Source organism: Podarcis melisellensis (assembly GCF_964234715.1).
Source record: "Podarcis melisellensis genome assembly, chromosome: 6".
NCBI lineage: Eukaryota > Metazoa > Chordata > Lepidosauria > Squamata > Lacertidae > Podarcis > Podarcis melisellensis.
In genome coordinates, this window is record NC_138538.1 from 41,769,787 (window position 1) to 41,794,797 (window position 25,011).

Genomic DNA, 25,011 nt, shown 5'->3' on the forward strand with positions numbered 1-25,011 from the left:
GCTTGGAAGATATCTTGCAATGCCCTGCGATGATCTCTTTAAAGATATTGAGGCAGCAGGAAAGCCCCAGACCGTACAACTTTAATACAGCTGCTGCCTAATTCATCAGCTGGCAAATGGGTTGTCTACGTTGCAAGTCTTACTATAGGTTACTGGAGATACAGTATCCATCAGGTGGGGTATGCATGTACAATTTAAGCTACACTGCTTCAAAACGGGCCAATGTGCATCAGCATGGTGGGAGGAAACACAGTAATGTTGGCAAAAAAACATGGATATACCAGGTTTACCAAATACTCGGCCATCATGATGGCTGGGGGTGGGACAAGTCCCCCAGTCCTTTGCCTCCTTCCCACTGCTGTGTTTGTCAGTTCTATGTGACATCACCCTTGAGCAGGACTTTGTGCCATTCAGTATTTAGAGAATGTGAAACGACATGTTCCTTCTCCATGAGATTAGATCACAAAAGCAGGCAAATGAAATCGATGCCAGTCCAGCAGAGAAGACAATTGCACTAGTCAAGTCTAACGATGGACCTTTTGACCCCAAAAGCTGCCTGAGGAATACACACTACACTAAACAATTGAGGCTGCAATCCTAAACCCCATTTGCCTGGGAATATGCTCCTTTGAATTCAACAGGACTGACTTCTGTGCAGACATGGTGCTGTTAATGGCCCAAATAAAAGACAGACTGACTCAGTGGCAGTGCCAGTTCAGCGGTAGGGCAACGTGTAGATTAGACAAGCCCAAGAGATGCTCAAATGCTCTTCCTGGCCTCCTCTACCACCCCTTTAGCATCCTGTTTTACTTTATATGTCAATATACCTTATTGTCCCTAGATGGTGAAAAACTGGAACCAACTTGAAACATTCCTTATGAACTGTGATCAGCTCACATGGTGCTGTGCCTCACAAGCAGGCCTCTTGGGTTCCTTTACGAGAGGACCAAACCTACGTACACACCTCCTACTGGTTCTCCAGTCAGAATGGGAACATGGCTCCGGCTTTGCCCCAAGGATGGAGAAACATGGATAGGGAGAGGCAGAGTGAGAATCAGGAATCTATCAAACATGAGAAGCTGTCTGTATGCCACCCCCTGTCCCTTGGGATATTATTTTGCTTAGTGAACCATTAATAGAATCAGGAACTACAGATCCCTCACTTCCTCATGATGTCCTCACTGCTTAGTTAGGTACTTTCATATCCCCAGTGATCAGATTTTCACTGAATATGTATTTTGACAGAACCAACCAGCCTCCTGCAGTCTTTTAATTGCTGTGCTGTTTTAATTAACTTCCTTACCTACAGCCTACTGCTCCTAGGATTCAATTTCCTGTGGTTTCTCTGCACTGGTATAGTTAAGGTAGAATTGATTTCAAGGGAGGTCATTAAGTGCCCTGTAGATGCTACTCTGCCAAAGTAGGGGGCAGTCCCAATTTGTCACAAAAGCAGAACTATGGGGAGCAGGGTAGGGACTGAAGTCTACTGAGTTTTGGTCTAAGACTGGCCACTGGTGAGAACCCAAAGCTTTCCAAATCAGTCCTTTGCACTAAGCAGGGGAGGGGAACCAGTGATCATCCAGATTTGGGACTACAACTCCTGCCATTCCTGATCACTGGCTATGCAGCCTGGGGCTGATGGGAATTGGGAATTCAGCAACATCTGGAAGACCCCAGGTTCCCCAAGGAAAGATTGAAATTTCACTGAAGCTTCCCAGAATACCCTGTCACCCATGCAGAGTTTCTCATTTAGGAATGTGGGTTTTACTATTCTTGAATTTTCTCTCATTTACTTGCTTTTGCAAGCACTTGATCTTTTAAAGAAGGTCAACCATATGGGAATTTGTATCTGAGAGACTGCAATGCAACGGGTGAAGAAGACAGTTCCAAGATCTTGCCTACGATCAGATCCATGAGCAGCAAATATAGCAATCTTGCTGATAGGCAAGATTCGTGGGTTTCCACTTGCTGTGTTCTGCTGTCTTCATATCTGTTGTCCCAGGAATGACTTCAGTGGAGACACTGGAGGTGGGAGGAATCATGAATGAATGGAATGGTGATGCAAACTGGTCCTTCCATTTGCACCCTGTTGGGCAAAAACCGTACTTTCACAAGCAAGGAGCAATGCCTTCCCAAGCTGCTCTGTCTCCAACCCCAACCCCCTGGTCAGCAGCACATGCGTGCTGCCGAAATGTGAATGTAGAAGTGATTTCTAACTACTAGGTTGCTTGGTGCACTTTAGGAAATGAGACCTTCACAAAATCAAGTTCTATGTGATTTCTGTCCTATACCAGAGAAAGGATCAATGTGGAGGCTGCTGTCTCAACAGGGAGACTCCATAAGCTGCATCCTGGCCACAGTTTTTCTGGCCACCCCTGTTTTTCTAATCCCTTCCCTTATTCTAGAATATTTCAACATTTGAGGTGATTTTTAGCTGTCACACATATTTCCATGTGTCCATCTCAGTGTTTGGTCCACTAGATCACAGTGTGCAGAAGTTCTTTTTGGAGTAAATGTGATGCCACTGCAGTGTGGGAGCTTCAGGCACAGTCCAGACTTCATAAAAACTGGAGCCACTTCTCTGAGAAATGCACACTTGCTGCGCTTTCATCCACAAGCACCAATTTTGCCTTGAGGGTCAAGTCCCCTCTCCCCAGAAGTTTTGCAGCTTAAAACAAACAGGCTGGTTGTGTTTGTATAAGCAATGCTCTAAACACAGGTAGCCCACTAGAAGCATAGAGGAGGAACCAAATTGGTGGGGGGAAACCCAGGATTAAAGATACATGCCCTTTGGAAAGTGAAGGCAGGCACTGGGTCCATCCCACAGGGGGAAAGAAAACCCAAAACGTTTTATGCATCTGTCCGAACCCTCATAGAACCAGAAGCCAAACCACTCATGTTCCAGAATGAAGGATTCCGAGTAGCCTTTTGGTATATCAACTACTATCAATTTACAAGCATGAAAATGGATTTTTATTATTCCATATGATGAAATATACACTACACACACTAAGCATGCACTTCCAATATTCTGCTTATAGACCCAATGCCAACTGAAAGCTAGTGAGCACTCACTTCTATCTGGAATTTGGCCTATGAGCAAGCAGTTTTGGAGTGCCTTCTTCATGTGTCTGCACTGTGTATTTGATCATATAGAATATTAAGAATTTATTTTTGTAAGCTCGCTATTGAGTATCTTACCTTAACTCTTGTCTTTTTGTAGCTGTATGCTACCAAGATCAAACATTCTGTTTTTATTTTGACTATTGTGCCACATGACAGCTTTGAAAAACCCTGGAAAAATTATTGTTTGGGGCCCGAATAGGCTTCTGGACACAAAACAAGTGTACAATGAACTGTTGATGCTTACGTGTTGTACTGTGTACTCAAGGAGCAGGTTTCCCTGTGTTGTTGTGTAGTGTAGAAAGTAGTCCTCAAAATATGACCCTTTTAAAGCTCTTGAGGGCTCTAAAGCTTGCACTATCTTGACTTGGTTGGGCAAAAGCAGGACATGCCAACAAAGGTGTGCCCTGTTAAAATGTGTAAGCTTTCCCAATCCAGTACAAAGCCACCAATCAATGGACGAGGCAAGACTAGTTTACCAAGAATTGGAACTGCATTTCTTAACTCAGGGATAGTTAATATGATGCCTTCATGTTGTTTGATTTCAGCTCCTATTGACCGTACTGGCTGGGGCTGATGGTCTGCAACATCTGGGTGTGACATTGGCTATCCCCACTTTAATTGGTTACTGATGCTTTTCCATCCCATGCAACCATGTTATATGCGTTCCCTCAAGTTGCAGGTGTGGACAGAACTTTGAGTTGTGACCCAACCACTTTCCTCATCAGTAGCGACCATGCATTCAGCTCTGTGTATATAAAACTGCAAGATTTCTCTTCATTATGGTAGTTGCTGACACTATCAAATCGATTGTGTGTTATTTACAGGAGCAAATGGAATCAGTGACGTTTGTTCCCTAAATGAAGGGAAGAAAGGAACCCTTTTAACACCAACTGTGTCTCTCTTTATCTATAAAGCCAATGTGATAAAATTAAAACAAGTCAAAATGCTCTCCTCCCCCTTGAGCAATCTAATATTCATTGCTGTCATGCAGTTCTTTGCAAGGTTGACTTTATTATTAGATTGCTGGTATTTTATGCATTCAGGAAACAGTCTGTTCAGACGTGCTTAAGAGATCCTTCTCTGATAGGAAGTATATATTAACTACAGCAGAAACATGTGCCTCTCTTCATATATATTTTCAGCAAAAAAGAAAAAAAGAGAGATAATTAAGACCCTGGGTGTGCATCATTTTGAAAGGCAACTAATGAATTCCAAGAAGTGTTATGCGGTTCCTTGAGCTGGGCTTGGCACTGGAGAAAACAAGACACGCGAGTGTGCCCCACAGCGACCGCCAAATTGTGTAGCCAGCCACTCCATCCTGTTTGTTTTCAGAAAGTAGAATGTTCCATCTTGCCCTTAATAGGCAGGTGTTGGGTGAGAGGGGAGGAGGGAACTGCTACCAACCCAGTCACTGAATGACAGGCCAACATGGCTGGATGTCTCACCAAGGCAGACCGCATGGATTCTGTCTACCCCTTTTGTCCTCCAACAGGCTCAAAATATCGTTCACCTGCCCAAGGTCATTTCCGTCAGCAAACTATCCTTCAGATCAGCCAGCAAATAATTCCATCACATCAACACTGCGTAGCATATTTGCACTCCATGGTAGACAGACATTCTCATAAAGAACTATGCACTAACAATTCAGGAGAACAAAGCCAACTTTCTCTGGCAGGTTAGAATTCAAATCATGGCCAAGAAATCCACATACATTTGAGCTGTTGAGCCTTCAGGCTTGCTTGGCGGGTGGTGATGTTTGGCTGGTGAGGCCGTTGCAAAGGAAAAGCTGCTTCTGGCCTTTGATGAAGCAAAGAAAAGATGGAACATTTTGCTAGATGTGCACCTCCTCTCCAGTGACGTGGGGCAGATAAAATATGAGCTGGGAATGCTGTAGCTGGGACCAAGGCAAACTGGGTCTCAAGATTCCCAATTTCCATCATTAATTTAAGTTGCGATTCAAATCAACCCTACTTATAGGGCAGAAGCGATGGACAGAGCGCCACCTTCTTACCTGAGACCCCCCTTGTCTCCTGTCACTGGCACACCAGGAGGGGCATGGTTCAAACATACCAGCAGAGCCAATCTGTTGGTGCGTTTGCACCACACTAAACTCATCACCACTTCATTCCTGTAGCACACCACAGCAGTGGCAATGATAGGTCAGGTAAACTACTGTGGAAGGCTGATTCTTTTTAATTTACAGTGGTGCCCAAAGTGGGGTGGTTACAAACTAGAAGGGGGCAAAGGAAGCGGGATGGTTAGTCCAGGTTCAATTATTTCCAATTGAATAGAAATGATGGCATGGGTAAGTAGGTAATCTCACCCCACATCAAGTAGTGATTTAAAGGCTGGATTGGCAATCCCAGCATTTGGGACATTTCAGCTACACGAGAACTAGGAATCAAAAGCAGACACCTTCACAAAGCAACTGAAGCCAAGGACAGCAGGTGTATTGGGGGGGGTTGAATACACTTCAAAGACAACTGCTGATTCAATTGGCTTTTTCCTCTTGTAAGCAAGTTTTGCAGGGGTCCTTACAGGACTGGGCTGCATAGCTCACACCTACAGTTTCCTGGTCAGTGCCAACATCTGCATATTAACCCAGAGCAGGTTTGTCTTGTCCAATGTACCTGCTGTATTTAAGAGCGTAACCAGGAAGTATTCTCAATCTTCACCTGCAGGCAGAAAGTAAAAAGGACTGGGGGCTGTTGCGTCAGCTCCACAAAACTAGATCTCGGCACAATCCTCTGCTCAAAAACATCCTCTTTATTGTACCACGGAAAAGAAAACCCATTATAAACAAGTATGTTGAAATATACAGGTTAAGTTACTAGTCTTATTAACAAAATAAAGCTCTATCTATATGTACAGATATCTTTGTGGGGGGGGGAGAGAGGGGACAAAACAAAACAAAAACAGCAGCCAGTTGCTAGAGAAAACCAGGGTGGGCGGGTGGGGAGATGGATGTGTTTATAAAAAAAACAGCAAGAGGCAAAGCCTTACCCATTCCCCCGCTAATTGTCTCACTTCCTCTCCATTGAGCCTGACATGTGCCTTTCTTTGCTCTCATGAAGCTGTCTTTAACATAAATGAGAGTTGGGGAGGAATAAATCACCAGGGAGGTGCAGGTAAAGCCAGTCAGGGGAGCCAAAGCAGCCAGCACAGGTCACAGGGATAGACAAGGGGAGGTTCCAGAGGGAATTCCTGCATTCATCTGGTGTGTCTGGTGTGATAGCTCAAAGACTTAAGTCAGAGAGGAATAAACCTTTGTGAACGAGGGTCCAGGTGCAAGGGCATTAATTAGAGGTTTCACCTTTTTTAAAAAAAAATGGGGGAACACCTTGCCACTCTTCTTGCAAGTGCCATTTTGCTTGTGATGCAAGGAGAGCAAGGAAATCTTGGTCCCTTAGGTTGGGTCATGTGGATAAAAAAGGTTGATGTTTCAATACAGTGGTACTTCTGGTTACAAACTTGATTCCTTTCGGAGGTCCATTCTTAACCGGAAACCGTTCTTAACTTGAGGTACCACTTTAGCTAATGGGGTCTCCCGCTGCCGCCGGCGCACAATTTCTGTTCTCATCCTAAGGTAAAGTTCTTAACCCGAGGTACTGCTTCCGGGTTAGCGGAGTCTGTAACCTGTGGTGTTTGTAACCTGAGGTACCACTGTAAATTACTTTTGCCCAAAGAAGGAAGGACTTTTCAGATGACATGGAGTTTTTCTTAAAAATAGAAGTGGAGCTGAATTGCTTTTACCTCCAACTCAATCCTCCTTTCTCTCATTGTTCATCTCCACATCTGGAATAAAAAGATGCGGTATACAGGCACTGTTCCAAGATACGAGGGAGGAGGATTCCCACTTGGGATGGCCATCCTGTCAAAAGCCAGAGACTATCCATTTTCACTATTGAGATGAGGCAGACTAATGGTGTTTTTCTACTATTTTTGCTTTCTCTATGCCATTCCATCTTTGGCCAGTAGAGAGCAAACGCCTCCCATGTTTTGGAGCATCTCTACTTTTATATTCTCCATTGGCTTCTGCTAGATCATTGTCAGAGAAGACTGAGAAGTTTAAGAAGGTCATCAGGTGTGGTGAGGTGGGGGAAAGGGGTGTATGCAAACACACACACACTATACATCTATATATTTTAAGACCATGACCCTCTACATTCCCTCTCAATGCCCCTGCTTCTCTTTCCTTCTTTTCAAGTGGTGAAATTCAGCATTCTCCACTCATTGGCCAAGGACAATGTGAATCAGTACCAGAACTACTGCAGCTGCTTTGACCAATTCCACAAAAGAATAAATGGGAGTAGAACGGGGCCAGAAGGATGCAGGAGAAGCCCCTTCAGTACTGGGTCAAGGAGGACTTGGGTATATAGTCATATCTCATGTTACGTTTATTTCATGATACGTTGTTTCAGGTTGTTTCCCATGGCGACCCGGAAGTACCGGAAAGGGTTACTTCCGGGTTTCGCCTCTGGTAAATGCGCAGATGCACAAAATGACATCACAGGCATGCGCAGAAGCAGCGAATTGCAACCTGTGAGTGCGCAGACGTGCCGCTGTGGGTTGCGTTCTATTCATGTTGCGAACAGGCCTCCGGAATGGATCCCGTTCGCAACCAGAGGTACCACTGTAATAAGCAAGGAAGGGCTTGTGTTGTGACCACAGCAGGCAGAGAAAGTTGACAGGGTGGACATCTGAACACACCTGACAGGGTGTGTGCGATTGGCCCACAGTTATTTAGAGTTACCAATTCATTAAAGGTTTTAAAATGTACTCATTCAAATTACTGGGCCTTGAATGAGTCCCATATTGCATTTTTTCCTCACAATCTCCCTGGGTTACAAGAGGGGAACTCAAGCACCTGCTGCCTTCTTTGGCTGTGCTAACCATTTCTCTGGCTTCCTTGCCGGAACTGAACCCCGATTCCGCGGGGCCGACATGGTAATCACAGACCATGGCAGTGGAGGCTCATCCTAATGCCTCCCTATCAATGTTCAGTGGTACTGTCTCTGTGTACTGTAACAACCACAGGTGATGGGGAACCAGGGTTCAGTTCCCAAGAGGGGGCCTGAGAATCTGTCACCACATCCGAGGCAAGCAGCTGCTGTTACCTGTGCCATCTTAGACCCGCTTACCTGGGAGGAAGCTCCATTTAACTCAATGGTATCTGATGCTATGGAGACACATAACCAGGGTGGCATAACTAGAATTAACTCCGCAAGAATCTCTGCCTGAGTTGGGATTCTCCTCTTCTCACAGATATGACCAAGGGATCCTGATCTCCACTAAGGATCTAGTTAGTTTTGAACCCTGCTGCTGCTGCTGCTGGGTGTCTCCCGCTGCTGCATATACTGAGAACTGGCAAGCACACAAGCACAGGAGGGAAACGGGCAGTGGCTTATTTTGCAAACTGGGCCAGGGCTGCCAAGGGTAGAAGAGGGCCCCTCCGAGATGTCCGTTGTTATTCATTCAAGTCCAGAGCTAAAAATGGCTCTATGGGAATTTACTGGCAGGGCCGGTGGGAGCAGAAAGAAACAAACACAGGACAAAAGTGGAGTTGGGGTGGGGAGGGAGATGCAGAACTGGCAGGCATCCGGAACATACAGGGAACAAGCGTTCCACCCAGTTTGAGCAAAACTGAAAGGCCCCAGAGAGGTCAGATAAACTGGTGGTGACTGTGTGGCAACTAAAAGCTGGTGCAGAACGCCAGCAGGTGAGGCCTCTGTCCAACCAGCTGCACACACCAGCTTTCAAGGAAAGGAGATCAAGCAAGCAATGGACACGAGAGATTTGCTGGTAAGCCACAGCACAACTGTGGAAGACACATGCAGTTGTGACTAGGAGTAAACTTCTCCCCAGTCTTGCATTTGCTCCGAAGAGCAAAAAGATTGGTGTTATATTGCTCAGTTGGATTCAGGAGATCTTACATTCCTGGATCGGCTTCAGGTTATATTCCCGGTTGTATGCACTCCCTTGCCAGTTCATAATGGATTTTGTTCCCTCTTATATAAACTCACAGCAGCTTGAGGAGAGAGCCCTGCGCCTCCACCCAGAGGGCAGGAGCGACGTCCCTCAGCAGCCGCAATGTCATCTGCATTCCAAGGCTCTCCTTGAATGGCGCCTCTCTTTGAGCCTGACCCTCATGCACGTTCAGCAAGCCTGAGCCAAAATTCCTTCCTTTCAAGAGAGATGATGAATGATCAAGAATCCCTACCAACACTATGGACACCAATGACACACAGGCCAGATCCTTCCTTTCTTCTGCTCCATGTCTGTCTTTTATATAAAACATCTAGGAAAACACTGAGTCAGACCATTGGTCCATCAAGCCCAGTATTGTCTACTTTGACTGGCAATGGCTCTTCAGAATAAGAACCTTTTCATTGACCTCCTGCACGCAGAGTGTGCCCCCCTATGCCGCTGAGCTACAGCCCATGGGTACAACTTGGTACAACTACCCACAGGTCTGGCTGCTTCCCAGGAATCTGCAGCCACACAGCGAAAGAACCTGGGGGTATTTTCTCTCTTCCTTGGCCCTCTCCCGCCTTCTTCCAAAGTCAGCTAATTATTTTGATGCTGGAAAGAGGACAAAGGCTGGGAAAGTCCCCTGTTTCCACACACCTCCCTCCCCTTCACACCACTGGCTTAGTCTGTGAGAACCACCAGCTCGCCATCGCTCTTCTCCTCGCCCTCCGAATCCTCTTCTTCGCTGTAGTGGTACATCTCGCCATCGGGCACTGAATGACTGTCCTCAGCCCCGTCCCCTTCCTCTGGCTTCAGGCTACGGGTGTTGATGATGACCGGCATGTTTGCTTCCATGCCACGGGGCAAGTAGTGGTCCATCAGGGGTGAAGCCAGCTGCATGCCAACTGACCGCTGGTACATGAGATCCGAAGAGGAAGGAGGCATCTGGCTGCCCTGAGGTCTAGAAAAGACATTACAGCATGAGAACCATAGCCTCCTCTCTGCTGCTCCGCCACTAACATATACCCCACCTCTCCACAAGGGACTAGGGACTCAGCTGTACAGCTGCAAATATAACGTTTGAAGTGCATTATACAAATATGACACTAGATGGTGATAGTGAGCTTATGGCAAATTCAACATATTTTTCAAAACTTTTTTTTTAAAGCATTTTCACAGCATTTCTAAATGTGTCTAGATTCCACCTAGATTGCAGTGTGTTTGGGCAATGCTGCCCTCTAGGAAATGCAAGTGAAACAGAGGAGCTGTCTGCCACGACCCTTGCTGGATACCAGCTTCCAGATCCTGGGAAGAGCTTTCGGGGCTGCCTGTCTTCTGTGAAGTGCCAGCTATGCTGATGTGATGTGATCCAGCAAAGTATTTAATCACATGTGTGATCCCTTCAAAGTCAGCGAGGCTATCCATAGGCTTAAAGTTAAGACCCCCGGTTTAGTGTTTGTCTGGGTCAGTATAAATCAGCTGTGTCCTTGCCACCAAGGCATAATTTTTAAGAATGTGCATGCCTCTCTGTGGCAACTACCAAGGAAGCCTTTGCTGGCCACAGTCAGAGGTTTATGGTCCCACATTTTGCTCATGCAAAGGGCACTTTGCAGAGGACGTGCTGGGCTGTCTTTTGCTCCCCAAATCAGCCACTCCCTAAGTCAGATTTGAGCAACAGGAAGCTCCTGGCTGGGCTCGGGAGCAAACAGAGGGGAGAAGGGGCAGGGAGCCTCACGCAATCAGGTAGCCCTGCCTGGCGTCCTGGCGCCGATTCCTCATCAATGCCTTGTATTCGCCGACACGGAGCCGCTTCCCTTCCACGATGCAGGTGCGCTTGGGGCGGGGCTTGTACTTGTAATTGGGATACTTCTCCAGGTGCTGGCGGCTGAGCCGAGCCTGCTCCTCATAGTAGGGCTGCTTCTCCTGATTCGACATTGATTTCCATCGTGAGCCTGCAAAGTGGAAACAAGAGGCAGAGGGAGAGGTTTAACCAGTTTACTTTGTTCTTGTTTCCAGCCACGTATAGCTAGCCTGTTCTGTGCTGTCAAAATACTGCTTTTTAATGTAAGCAGGAGGGGATGTCCTTAAAACAAAAGGAGAAGGGGAGGGACGACACAAAAATAAATGGATCTGAGAAGTTGGAGATGAGAAATATAGGCAAGCAATTACTCTTCCAAGTCTGAAGTCTGAACCCAACAAAAATGGGTTGTTCAGAAGGCCATAAATTACAACAAACAGGCTGCATCAGGTAGATCACATATTAGTAGTAGTAGTAGTTTAGTAGTAGTAGTTGAAGTAGTTGTACCCTGCCCATCTGACTGGGTTGCCCCAACCTCTCTGGGAGGCTTCCAACAAATATAAAAGTAGAATAAAACATCAAACATTAAAAATTTCCCTATACAGGGAATAGTGCTCATCCACAAATTGTGCAAGGCTTGATCAAGGCAATGGATATGCCAGATGGAGCACCCATTTCAAAAACAAAACAAACCCTACACCTCTGCATCCCCTTGCATAATGCCACACGTGCCTTTTAAATGAAGAAGAGCAGAAGCAGGTGTCCATCAAGTATTTTCAATCCACTTAAGGTGGGAGCAAGGATCATAGATTCCTCCATGTGTTCAGTTTGCACATTTTTAAATAGGTATGTATTTTATGTCCTCAGTGAACACTAACCCTAACGTCATGGTTAATATCGCTTCACACTACCAGAAGGAAACAAAGTTATTCGCAGGGACAATGTACAAAATACAATATGCTATGAAAACCATTAACACGAAAGAAATATAATGAAAGTGCTCGTCCACACACAAAAAATTATCCAAGCACAAGATAACCACTGGAAAAGGATGAACACAAAAAAATCAAACCACCAAAATCCAGGAGACGCAGTGCTTAATAAAGACTTCTTCACCTTGTAATGAGCACATATAGCTGAAAAGTTTTCATTTGAAACTCTCAGCTATTGTCAAGCAGCAAACACTGACTCAGAAAGGTTGTTTACATGTTAATATTTCAGAGAGATGCACTGCACATTTCAAACACTGGATTACTTGAGGGGTGGTAAAAAGAGCCATCCTGCAAGGCCCAAATACCAAAACAGACAGGTGAGAATTTAATTAATTTTATTTCTTTCAGCTATATGCCACTTAATCACTGAAGTTTCTAAATGGTGTGCATAAAAAAATTACAAAAAGCATATGGTGAATAATATCAATGAAAATTAAACATCAGAACAGAGAACTTCCTTAAAATGCTTCTGGAACAGAAAGGTCTTTTCAAATGCCCAAAGTTCTAACAGGGAGGGCTGGGAGGCAGTGCCTCAGAATCAGGCCCGCAATACCAAATGAACAGCTTGTGGGGGATACAAGTCGTGCATCTGAGTCACTGGGAACCACTAACAGTTATTAAGGGCTTTGCAAATTAATACAAGAACCTTTAACTTGGACTGGTAACATATGAGCAGCCAGCGCAAACTGTTTAAACCATGGCATTATGTGCTGACGATAGTCTGTCCCCACAAATAGGATAGCAGTAGCATTTTGCACCAGCTGGAGTTTCCAGACCAAGACAAGGGCTTGCTCCACCTAGAGCCCACTGCGATAATCCAGCCTTTCCATATAAAAGGCCACAAGCCACTGTGAACAGGCAGCCCACCTATTGCTAATGAGAACCCCTCCCTCCTGCTGACCTTTCCTGTCACCTTCCTATGCTGCTCTTTTTGAATTCTTCCCAGCACAAGGTATGGTGAGCAGGTGCAACAGCTAAAATAGGCTGCCCTGCCGTAACTCGAATTCCCTGGGCTGGGTGACCTTTACTGTCATTCCCACCAGAAAGTGTGTGAAGAATGCAGGCTGGAGAGATATGGAAGGTTTCGTCCAAGCAGGGGAAGAAGCAGAGGAAGAAAATCAGCCCAAGATTACTTTGGCAGACAGGACTAAAAACAACAAACACAGCAAGTGTTCAAGAGAAACTCAGCTTGGACAAAATTCACTTGGTGAAGGCTTCTTGGAGAGGGAAACTACAGCAAAGCAGGGTGGGTTGAACTACCCCTTAACTATTAAAGAAACTCAAAATCAAAACAATGATGAGTCCTGAGACCAGATTTGCAAATACAGCTGAATGAGGTGGCAGAATGGACCATTATCATTTCTGACTGCAGGCGGGGGCGCCATTTATGAATATTTAAAGGTAAAGGTATCCCTGCCCGTACGGGCCAGTCGTGTACGACTCTAGGGTTGTGCGCTTAAGAGGCCGGGGGCCAGCGCTGTCCGGAGACACTTCCAGGTCACGTGGCCAGCGCGACGAAGCTGCTCTGGCGAGCCAGCACCAGTGCAGCACACGGAAACACCGTTTACCTTCCCGCTAGAAAGCGGTCCCTATTTATCTACTTGCACTTAGGGGTGCTTTCGAACTGCTAGGTGGGCAAGAGCTGGGACCGAAAGATGGGAGCTCACCCCGCCGCGGGGATTTGAACTGCCAACCATGCGATCAGCAAGCCCTAGGCACTGAGGTTTTACCAACAGCGCCACCCTGTGGGTACTTACCTAAGTACAAAAAAACCACAAACCCCCCTCTTTGCAGCAGAAACTGGCACACCACGAAACAGCTCCCTCTTCCCAATTTCTACTTGTAGGTGATAAAAATAAAAATGGAGTGTGTTAAAAAATGGCAACATCCTCATCTGCATTCAGAAGAGATCTAGTCGATTCTACCGTCTCCTTCTGATGCAGCTCCAACCAGTGTTACATTCATTAATATCTGTGAAGTATTGAGCTGTGGCAGTTCATGTGGGCACGATACAAATTTGCACACCTTCAAACTATGCCAGAAAGATTCTGATGCAAATTCCCCCAGCTAGCTCATGAAAACTTTGAGATATGCTCTCTCAAATAAGTAATGTTTAAGTAACACAAATCCATCACAGTGGCTATTTGTAGGTTGAGGGGTGAAAAAGGCAGTCTACCACAAGGCCCCTTGATGCTGAAGGTCAGCGTGGGTTAAAAGCACTCCTTTAAATAAAGAGCCCTTACTTTTATTTTAGCAACAATGCACAAGCCCAGATTAAACATGCGGAGAGTAACCCACAAACCTCCAATGCTGAAGCTTAACATGTTCACTCCCAGCACCAGTGGACTGAGACCTCCTTCAGAAACCACACCAACCTCTTTAAATAACCACCCAGGCTATGCGACAGCTCAGCACTAGGCCACATCATGGGAAACACATGCTTGAGTGAGACAGCACTGCCGCTAGTGAGGGTTATTTTTGTTTAGCATTAACAAAACATGACATCTATATTAGGTATTGCGCTGTTAACTTCTACCTGTGGTGTACAAAAAGACCAGACAAGGAGCTGGATGTCACACAAAGCAAGGGTAGAATCCAGCCTAGCACTAAGACTCGTGTTCCATCAGCACAAGGACTTCTCCTTGCACAATGGAACATTTCCTCCCTCTTTTCCCTGCCTTGCACTCTCTAAATCTCTCCTAGAGGCTCCCCGCAACCTTCTGGAACAGATTTGGGGAGAGTGTGGGATGTGCATGGCAGACAGTGGGGGAGTCCTATTGTGCAAGTGGATGTAGCAACTGAATACTGCCCAGTGTTCATAAGGCTCATATCCTATGCCCACTTACCTGGCAGTAAGCCTCATTGAGTTCAACAGAAATTTACTTCTGAGTAGACATGGATTGCATTGAGTGTATGCTATTATCCAAGAGTTCACAATCTTCTACTTAAATTTTGGGTTAAGATTCAGGTGATGAGTGATCATATGATTTGCTTATTGGAACAGTCTTCAAAATATACCTTATATAGCAAGCTCGTGGTACTTTATTCTCACAACCTGAGTTTTCAGAGGTATGTGTGCTTACAACTGGATTTCCTGCTTACTGGCTCTGACGAAGAAGAGATTACAAGGTAATCTCATTCTAATTTAGTGGCAGAGCATATGCCAGTTTTTGCTCAATAGTTTAGGCTGGAAACCACCAACCAGCTGGGAATATTATACAGCAGAGCTCCCTGCAACTAAGAAGAGTTCTCATGTCATCATTCCCCTTTCTTTACTGACCCCACTGTCAACGTTTTTGACAGGCCCCTGTCCCAAGAAGCTCATTGTCTCCCCCCCCCTTAAGTTAAACTTTAAAGCACCATGTACATATATCTACATTGATGTAGCAGAACAACAGCATACAGTTGCCAGGTCTAAGAAAAGTTGTGGAGGACCAGGCAGGGGTTGGGGCAAGCCACAGTGACTGGAGCAAAAGTCTTCCTTCACCCTCAGGTTTTCCCCAGCCAGGCCTTAGAATTCCTTAGAATTGTTTACCTGGACTGCTTGTAAAACAGGATGGGAAAGTTGTGGAGGTACAAAAGCTGTAGATCTACTTATTATTTTGGTCCTTTATAAGCAAGCCCCTGTGGTTGTTAAGCTTGCAAACAGGGATAATTGCCATACACAGGGGTTTTCTATGGAATGAAAAGTATGCATAAAGTGGCTCAGCTTGCTATGGCCACTGCAAAAAACATGGGGCTACTTTCTCAATTCAAATGTTGTGGGTTGTCATGGCGATACTTTGTAAGAAACTGAGACCCAGGAGTTGCCTTTTATATTATCATTTTTAAGCGAGATAATCCATTTTATCAGGTGTGTCTTGCCATTGGATATACTTCACAGATTACGATATTTGCTGTCGACACCAAAATAGATATTATAACTTTTGGCAGAAAACTGTAAAATGGATCGGTTGACCAACTTGACTGTTCCAAACTGGAACACTCACTTCTGGGTTTGCGGCATTCGGGAGCAGATTTGTTCAGCAACTAAGCCGTTCGAGAACCAAGGTTCCACTGTACTCACTGCAATGGATATGCCATCTCCCATCTTCAACCATAAATCCACAGGCAAACCATGGGCCATTTCAATGAAGCTCATGGACCACTGGTGGTCCAAAGGCCACACTTTGTGGACCTCCAAGCTATGGGATTTGGCCTGACGCACAGGCCTTTGTTTTAACCATGTGCTTCATGAGTGTTGCTGAGGGCAGAGATCATCCAGGAGTAGGCAAGGCCTAGTGTAGCACTGTTGGCAGAGAAAATATCGTCTACGGGGAACAGTGATAAAGGGAGATAAATTTAGATGGCCAATAATTTATTGTGATCCCAATAAAAGCACTAGAGAAGTCAATACAGGTTGCTCATCATTTCCATGTCTCTTTCAGAGCAGCTCCTACACTGCTTCATTTAATTCACACCCCCTTCGCTTCCTTGTGGGCCAAGGCAAGATACTTGCACTGCTCTTATCACTTAGGCTGGTTTGTGATAAACCATCCTTTCTGCCCAATCATCATGGGTTCCACAGGTAATCCCGCAGATTAGAATAAATATAGGCATGTTGTTGATTGCCACCTAATTAGCACTCATCAGTACCAACCGATCAGGATTTCTGCTGGCTGTGAATTTCAGAATAACTTCACATGCCTGGCATCTTTAGGTCAGCTGCATGCTGGTGTGAAGAGAGAAAATCACCTACTGGAAAACTCTCTTCTAAGTTCCAGGTTTTCAAGCACCAGTTCCTTGGGTTGGCGGCAGTCCACAGACTGCCTCCCACCAACCCACAGCTCAGAATCCTGTTCCTGGAAGGAAGCCTTATTTTGTTCCTTCTTCCAGCAGCAAAGCTCTAAAGAACAAGAGACAGAATAGGCTGAATGGAAGAAGTGCTAAGTCTGTACAGGCTCACTCCGGAGGGCTACTGGGAAAAGCTGGCCACCTGCTGACTTCACAGCTGCCAAGCAAGGCCTAGAACTGCTTCTCTAGGTCAGTGCAAAGCCAGCAGTTTATGTCACTAGCTTGCAAAAAAAAAAAGGCCCACAACCACAGCTGTATCTATAGCTCCCTGAGAATGGGCTTCCTCTGCACATGTGGGTTTTTGCTCTCTCTTTTTCTAATGCAAAAAAAGACCTTAAAAAATAGAAAAGGCTGCTTTCACATCTGCTTGTGTGCTCAGGTGTCAGAGCCAAAGAATCAAGACAGCTGAGAGAGAAAGAGAGAGAGAGAATATGAGGAGGATTTGCTTTTGTGCTTTTATCCTAGCGCACAGCCTGCTGGTAACCTGCATGAGATTAGCAGTAATTCCTTGCCTGAGGGTGCATGGAGCTAACAATGTGCCTTACAGGAATCCCAAAAGCCATGGAGGGGAAGGGGGGGGGGAGCAGAACGAATAAGGACACCCGCCCAGACTTACCTAGAATCTTACTGATGCTTGAGTTGTGCATGTCTGGGAAGGCCTGCAAGATCTTGCGTCTCTCGTCCTTGGCCCACACCATAAAGGCATTCATGGGACGCTTTATGTGGTTGTTGTTCCTGGATTCGGGGAAATGTCGTGAGCCTGTGAAGGAAAGACCAAGGAACGGCCACTATAGAGACACCGGCAAAACCAAGCCAAACAGAACTGGCAAAGGATTAGGGCGTTTAGGAGCAAGCAGCAGACTCAGTTTAGAAAAGAAAATACTTCTTCATGCAGTGCATGGTTCATCTAGGGAACTCGCTGCCAGAGGAGGCAGCAATGGCCACTAACCTAGATGGCTTTAAAATAGGATTGGACAGATTAATAGAGGAGAGAGCTATTGGTCGTTCAAGTCTGCCTCCACATTTAGAGGCAGCAGTGCTTCTGAGTACCAGTTGCAGGAAACCACAGGCGGGGAGAGCACCCTTCTGCCTGAATCTTGCTTGAGGGTTTCCCACAGGGATCTGGTTGGTCACCTTTCCTTTGCCACACACATCTCCCTATTCTTCCTCCTTTGAGTGGGCTCCCTCCTTATCCTCCTTCAGAAGCTATTCCTCCACACATTCCCATTTGCAGGCCAAGTTCAAGTTGTTTCTATCAGTAAAGAAGGCCCTTCACAGCTTGGGATCTCTTTACTTGAAGGATCCCCTTACACCCATGTATGCCCCCCACTCAACCACTTAGAGCTGTGGAACTGGCACTTTTACAGGTGCCACATACTGTATTTACTAGAGTCTAATGCGCCATCAAATCTAATGCACACCTCAATTTTCGCAACGTAATTTGGCCCCAAAAGGTGAGCATTAGATTCAAGTAAATATGGTAATGTTTGCTCCACACTTGAAAGGAAACAGTCTTTTAGTGCGGCAGTTCTTAGACTCTGGAACTCCCTGTGCACTGATAACAGCCAGGTGCCTTCCCTGAACTCTTTTTGGCAATTCTGTTTAGGCAAGCTGACCCAAGATGTGTACATTGCTGATCTATAATCTATAATTCTAGCTTAGATTGTATATTTGTAACTGTTTTACTCATTTTGCTTTTTTAAAAAACAAGATTTTACACTGATTTTTATTGGCAATCCAATTTTAGATAATCACTTTGTAACCACTTAAAGGTTTTATTTGCAGTGAAGAAGTGTACAAATTTTGTTAAATAAAAATAAAGGAGTAAAGATTTGCCCCTTTCTGCTCAATTTGCAAAGGTGAAACCTGGAGCTAGCAGGACAAGAGGTGGGGCCAGTTCAAGCAGCCCCACTTCAATGACATGAATGTGTAGAGGAATAACATTAAGTTTGTATAATCAATCCCCCATACTATGAACACCTCCCTCATTCTCTTGAACACCTCCCTCATTCTCTTAGAATGGCAATGGAGAGCTGCCGGAGCCCATCTGAGAGGTGCCAGGACTGAGTTCCAGCTGAAAAAAAGGCCTGCCCTCCCCAAACCATGGACTTCACAAGTTCTCTTCACAAGCTGACATGTGGAAACCACATTGTGCTACCTATAGGCCATGTTTGGAGAACCTTTGGCCCTCCAGGTGTCGCAGAGCTACAACTCCCTGGCCATTGACCATGCTCGCTAGGGCTGATGGGAGTTGAAGTTCAGCAATGTCTGCAGAGCCAAAGGTCTCCTACACCAGCTATAGATAGCACAATGTGGTTTCTGCATATCAGCTGAGTGTGGAACTGAAAAGAAGCTGAGAACTTGTAAAGTCCATGGGGGAGGAATCTCATTATACTAACTAAATGGGATTTTTCAGCTTTGCCTTTCCCCCACCCCAATTATTGGGCTTTGGAGACCTGAAAGATGTTATCTGCAGCAGAAGCACCTATGAGGAGCAGAAACGGGGGGGGGGGGCGCACCCAATTCTACCATAGATAATTTTTTATGATCAACTATCATTACCATCCCCATCACAGGTTAGCATGGACTCATCCAGTCTCTGCAAAGAAGTCTCATCCACCTGTTCTTTTGCAGGTGAAGAATCCAAGCTGACGTGGTCCTGAAAGCACATGGGAAGGTGGTTTACTGAATTTTACCAGGGCAAGCAAGGTTAGGAGTAACTTGAATGAAAACTTCAACTGAAGCATTTACCGGCATCCACTTTGTGCTAAATAAAGACTGTATGCTTTTACTTCTTGTTAGTCAAAAGTAGGACACAGGTGGCGCTGTGGGTTAAAGCCTCAGCGCCTAGGACTTGCCGATCGAAAGGTCGGCGGTTCGAATCCCTGCAGCGGGGTGCGCTCCCGCTGCTCGGTCCCAGCGCCTGCCAACCTAGCAGTTCGAAAGCACTTCCGGGTGCAAGTAGATAAATAGGGACCGCTTACCAGCGGGAAGGTAAACGGCGTTTCCGTGTGCGGCTCTGGCTCGCCAGATGCAGCTTTGTCACGCTGGCCACGTGACCCGGAAGTGTCTCCGGACAGCGCTGGCCCCTGGCCTCTTAAGTGAGATGGGCGCACAACCCCAGAGTCTGTCAAGACTGGCCCATACGGGCAGGGGTACCTTTACCTTTACCTAGTCAAAAGTAAATGACTTTTGAGAAATAAGGAGCCCCAGAATGCAGGGCTGCATAGCCTAAAAGCCGCTCCTTGACTGGACAGCCAAGGACCAGCCCAAGACCAGCATGCAGCACTATCTGCAAGACAAAGGGGCCTGGAAAGGTTGTTTAGGACATACCACCATGCTTGAACTCAGCAGGCAGGGCAGGAAAATGTCAGAATCCCTTCAATTTAGAGGGAAGCCCCATTGAAACTAGACTGGAAACTCCAACAATCATTCTAGATCACTTCTAAAAGCTTCACTCTAAAGACAAAAGTCATGGGAGCAAGATCTTCTTGTAACTTTATGGCAACAGAGCAATAATTCTATTTAGTGATGCTCCTGAAGTTCAGAATTGGGGAGTTCAGGGCACAAGCTTCCCAGTTCAGAACTTCTGGGCTAATCCTGAGCCAACCCCCAACCCTCCAAGGTCCAGAATCAGATTATAATTTGTTTGGTTCCAGCAACTGCCTCTCCACTGCCACACCTCTTCCCTTACCCACTGAATCAACCTGGCATTGTTGGAGGTGATGAAAAGGGCCACTACTGTTACAGCTTAGGTCCTGCAGCAGCATGGGAAGTCCTGGAAAATATAATTCCCCAAAGATTCTAGTGTCTTAATAAGAAAGGTGAAGAGCTGGGAGACTGCAGTTCCCAGGGAACCTGGTACCTGGGATGCTGTTGCTGCATCTAGACCAGGCATCCCCAACCTGTGGTCCTCCAGATGTTTTGGCCTACAACTCCCTTGATCCCTAGCTAACCAGCGGTCAGGGATAATGGGAGTTGTAGTCCAAAATATCTGAAGGGCCAAAGGTTGGGGGTGCCTTATCTAGACTGCAGCATCAGCCCTTCTTGTTGCCTTTGCAGAGTATATTTTGGGACAAAAAGAAGGGACAGTGGAGGTAATTATGGAATCCTCACTACATTGTCTATTGGGGTAGAAGCTCAACTAAGAAGCTCACAAGCCTTCTCATATGTCTGATGATCTCGCTAGTAGCACAAGCTCAGCATGCCTCAAGCTTAAAGATGTATACCTAAATTCAAGTCCAAACCAAGTTCCAATTAGCTCATTATAAATTAGTCCGTTTCTAATTGAGCCTTGGCAAGTTCATTCTTCGCTATTACAAAAGTTGACTTTGAAAACTTGGGTACCAGTTACGTTCCTTACAGGTGATGGGTCTATCCCTCCACAGATTCCACATTATACTTATTCATATCTACTTCCTCAAAAATATGGTTTTCACACCTGACTTTTAACAGAGAGTGCATCTTCAGGGTGTTATAGGAATTCTAAGGTTTTATATATACAGAATAAATGTTCATAAATGTACAAGGCAAACACACATGCATAAGTACAGTGCCTGAAACAGTACGGAAATCCCCACTCTCTCCCTCTTTAGGACCAAACCTGTCTCAGAAAAACTACTTACCTTCCTATAGGGATGATTTGGAGATCCATCCAACGCTCTGCTTTGGCTGTGCAGAAGCTGCCGGGCATCCTGGATTGCTTTGGTGATAGCATCTCCCTCCCCCAGGAACCCTGAAATTTAAAAATGGAATGGAATCAGTGTCACAAGATCAAGCAGGGATATCTGGTGCCCTTGCACAGAGCCCATTCTCAGAAAGGTACTTGGGAAAGAAAGGCATGCCACTTAAGTTCCAGTTCCAGCAGTCTTAGATCCATTGTCTTCTAAAGCATCCCGTTAATCTTCTCTCAGACCCATCAAAAGATTATCAGAAAGAGAAAGCTTTAGTTATCTTGTGCCTTCCATTATCATGAAGCTGCAGGGTGAGCCCCTCTCATGCAAAACACAATAGATTACATCCAGGTACTCTGCAGCTATTCATTTGGAAATACTAACACTGTACCATAATGAATGTTGGAATGTGGGTGGTGCTGTGGGTTAAACCCCAGAGCCTAGGACTTGCTGATCAGAAGGTTGGTGGTTCGAATCCCCGCAACAGGATGAGCTCCTGTTGCTCGGTCCCAGCTCCTGCCAACCTAGCAGTTTGAAAGCACGTCAAAGTACAAGTAGATAAATAGGTACTGCTCCGGTGGGAAGGTAAATGGCATTTCCATGTGCAGCTCTGGTTCGCCAGAAGCGGTTTAGTCATGCTGGCCACATGACCTGGAAGCTGTACGCCGGCTCCCTCGGCCAACAAAGCGAGATGAGCGCCGCAACCCCAAAGTTGTCTGCGACTGGACCTAATGGTTAGGGGTCCATTTACCTTTACAATAAAGAATGGAGATTCAGGTCCCCACTTATGAATATTCATAAGAATGCATTTGAAAATGGGGAGAAATCCACTTTTCAGTGTTCTGTATTTAACCACAGCAAAGTGGTTAAATGGGAAACAAATCACATTTTAGTGAATTTGAATATGTGCTTCTAGAGCACGCCTTTCCTAATCTAGTGCCTTCCATAGATGTTTAGGCTCACACATCAGTCCCAGCCAGCACTGCCAATGATCAAGGATTATGCAAACTTTGGTTCAAAACATCTGGAGGACATTGGTTGAAAAGGCTGCTCTAGAGTAAGGTTACCAGATTTTTTCAATGAATCCGGGGACACTTTTAAACTTCAATGGATTTTGTATGGGGACTGATTTGTAAATCCTGAGACTGTCCCTAGGAAACGGGGACGTCTGGTAACCGTAGTCTAGAGTGAAAGTATATTATCTTTCTTTTCAAAACCAAAGCAAAAATCTGCCATACACAAGCAGGCTTGGGATTTTAAATTACTGAAAATTTAAACATATATTAAATGAAACACATTTAAACAGAGCATGTGGACATAACTGATATGAAGTTGTGTTATACTGAGTTAGATCAGGACTGAGCATTGCCTCCACTGATTGACAGCAACTCTCCTGTCTTTCTTAGTCCTGCCTGGAGATGCCAAGAATTGAACCTGGGACATTTTCTGTATGCTCTACCAATGAGCTACAGCCTTTCCCCTTCCAACACTGGTGCAGCAGGACCAACAGACGAAGACAATGCCAAACAGAATCCTGAGGAATGCCAGGTTCAAGTCCTTCCTATATCCAGAGATGGGTGCAGATCTTTTCCCACAGCAAATCAAGAGAGCAAGGTAACAAATCATGATCTTGCAGTTGTCATCCAAATGCAGAAGCACTTCTGTGCCAGCTCAGAACCTGAGCAGGGGGAATTTCCATAGTACTGTTATGTACTGAAGTTTTCACCCTGGGCCAGCAGGGGGATACTGTAGATAGTTTTCACTCTGGTCCACATATGCAAATAAGAGATTGAAGGTGGCGTTCAGTGATTGGATAGTTACAGAAAGTGGTTACTGTTGTGTTGTAGTGGAGCTCTATATAAGCAGGCTGGCTGAACCCTTCAGTTCAGTTCTGTTCTGGCCTGTGAATAAACAAGAGCTGTTTGAAGAATCGCTGTGTTGTCTGCTATGTTCACCCACAACTTAACACTTACCCAAAGGGAGGCTGGGAGGGCTGGTCTGTAACTCCTGAGAGACCCCATGGTTAGGAGTGAGGGACTGGCAGCTGCTGATCTTTAAGCTGGGTGAGCTGGAGGAATTGGGGAGCTCGGAGCCTTTGGGCTTTGCTGTTAAGTTCAGTGGCTGCGAAGATTCCTGAAAAGGAAGGAGAGGAGGAGAGTAGAAGAGCATTCCCAGAGGAGTTTGGGAGCCCACAGAGAAAACAGTTTGGGGCTTGTACCTGGATCTGTAGGTGGCCTGAGCTTGAGGGTCTCTTCAGTGCGGACAGAGGGGGGCTGTGCAGCAGTTGCATGGGGTACTCCACTGCAGATGGGACAGGAAAGAGAACAGTCGGAGATTAGTTACTGAATCAAACAGCTGCTCAAATCTTTCTCCCAGCGAAATCTCGCCAGGAATCGCAAGCTTTCTGCATTAAGAGCTAGGAAACTCAAACGGGGCTCCCAGGGTTAGGCAACCCAAAACAGGTTTGCATAAAATTGAAATCGGTTTAACAGCTAATCAATAGTTCCCTGGTGTGTGTCTCTGAGCATTTGAGGGAGCCATGGTCCTCTGATGCAGAGTCTTCCTATGACAGCAGCTCCAAGGAGGAGCCAGATCCACACACTGGTCCTTCTCATGTGAATCCACTGGCACTGGAGCCTACATCTTATCCCCTAAACCCTGAGAAAGCACCTCTGATAACTAAACCACAGACTCCTCTGAGGATCAGGGGAGCCCAAATGAGCTTTCCCCAAAACAGTTCCTACAGATGCAGCACTTGGCGGGGTGGGGGGTGGGGACAGAGGCCTTCCCTCTTGACTGTGACCATAAAGCTCTGCCAGTTTCTCCAAGACCCTACCGAGACAATTTGGGATTTTCTGCCACAGCTGCAGGACCACTAACTGTAATCCTGGGTGGTTTCTTGGCCCTTTTCTGAGGTAAGGCTAGCCCCAAACATTTTGCTGGCTCAAGTGAAGGCCAAGACAGGCTTGGCCTTCCAAGAAGCCTGACTGATTTGGCTTTAATCAAAGATATTAATTTGCCAACCACATAGACTTGTGTGGTCCCATGGACATGCAAGACAACTGTGCATAAGCACCCAGAAAGACTGTGTCCCATTAATCAGAATTCAACACTTTTCTTGGCCTCTTCGTACCTGGTTTACAAGGGATTGGCTGGATGGGAAGTGCCATTTGAGGATCTGGGGAGACCGGAAGAGGCTGGTGGCTGGGAGGAAAGGCTGGAATCATTACATAGGGCATGTTGACCTGCTGGAGAGAAAAGGGTGAGGGGGACAGGGGGACAGACAGACAGACAGAGCCAAATACAAAGTTACCTTTAAGCAATGCATTTTCTAGGGGGTACTCAAGGGTATGTAGTACTGGTACCTCTTTTTTTGGTTAAAAATGTGTCATGGGTGTAGCCAAGGGGGGCACCTGCCTCCCAATCAATACAAATCAACACAAATCTGAGGTTTTGCCCGCCCCCCCCAAAAAAAATCCAGGCTATGTCCATGCTTATTGTTTCTCTAGAAAAAAAGCATTGCCTTTAGGGAACAACAGACTCTATCCAAAAAGACTTATCCAAGATCGGGTGAAGGAAGTTGTGGAGAGATCCCTATGGCCTTCTTACTTTTCACTCC

The 25,011-nt window shown here is 45.8% G+C and overlaps 2 protein-coding genes across 9 annotated transcripts in view; one reads left to right on the forward strand and one right to left on the reverse strand.

Moving 5' to 3' along the window:
- The window catches only part of ETNK2 (ethanolamine kinase 2), a 25,844-nt gene extending 19,900 nt beyond the window's left edge, over positions 1-5,944 (forward strand). For 2 of the 4 annotated variants that reach the window (XM_081914574.1, XM_081914573.1), the window contains one exon: positions 3,951-4,097. In XM_081914574.1, coding sequence (XP_081770700.1) covers positions 3,951-3,969 — 19 coding nt within the window. In that variant the 3' untranslated portion in view covers positions 3,970-4,097. Of the gene's footprint in view, positions 1-841; positions 2,683-3,950; positions 4,098-4,618; positions 4,802-5,807 lie in introns of those variants that run through there. The other 2 variants (XM_081914572.1, XM_081914575.1) reach the window with 2 other exon arrangements.
- The window catches only part of SOX13 (SRY-box transcription factor 13), a 66,561-nt gene continuing 47,422 nt past the window's right edge, over positions 5,873-25,011 (reverse strand). For 3 of the 5 annotated variants that reach the window (XM_081914566.1, XM_081914567.1, XM_081914568.1), the window contains 8 exons: positions 24,526-24,640; positions 23,611-23,693; positions 23,366-23,525; positions 21,345-21,454; positions 19,282-19,378; positions 17,336-17,479; positions 10,832-11,048; positions 5,873-10,057 (listed from right to left, as the gene is read on the reverse strand). In XM_081914566.1, coding sequence (XP_081770692.1) covers positions 9,778-10,057; positions 10,832-11,048; positions 17,336-17,479; positions 19,282-19,378; positions 21,345-21,454; positions 23,366-23,525; positions 23,611-23,693; positions 24,526-24,640 — 1,206 coding nt within the window. In that variant the 3' untranslated portion in view covers positions 5,873-9,777. The remainder of the gene's footprint in view (positions 10,058-10,831; positions 11,049-17,335; positions 17,480-19,281; positions 19,379-21,344; positions 21,455-23,365; positions 23,526-23,610; positions 23,694-24,525; positions 24,641-25,011) is intronic. The other 2 variants (XM_081914569.1, XM_081914570.1) reach the window with 2 other exon arrangements.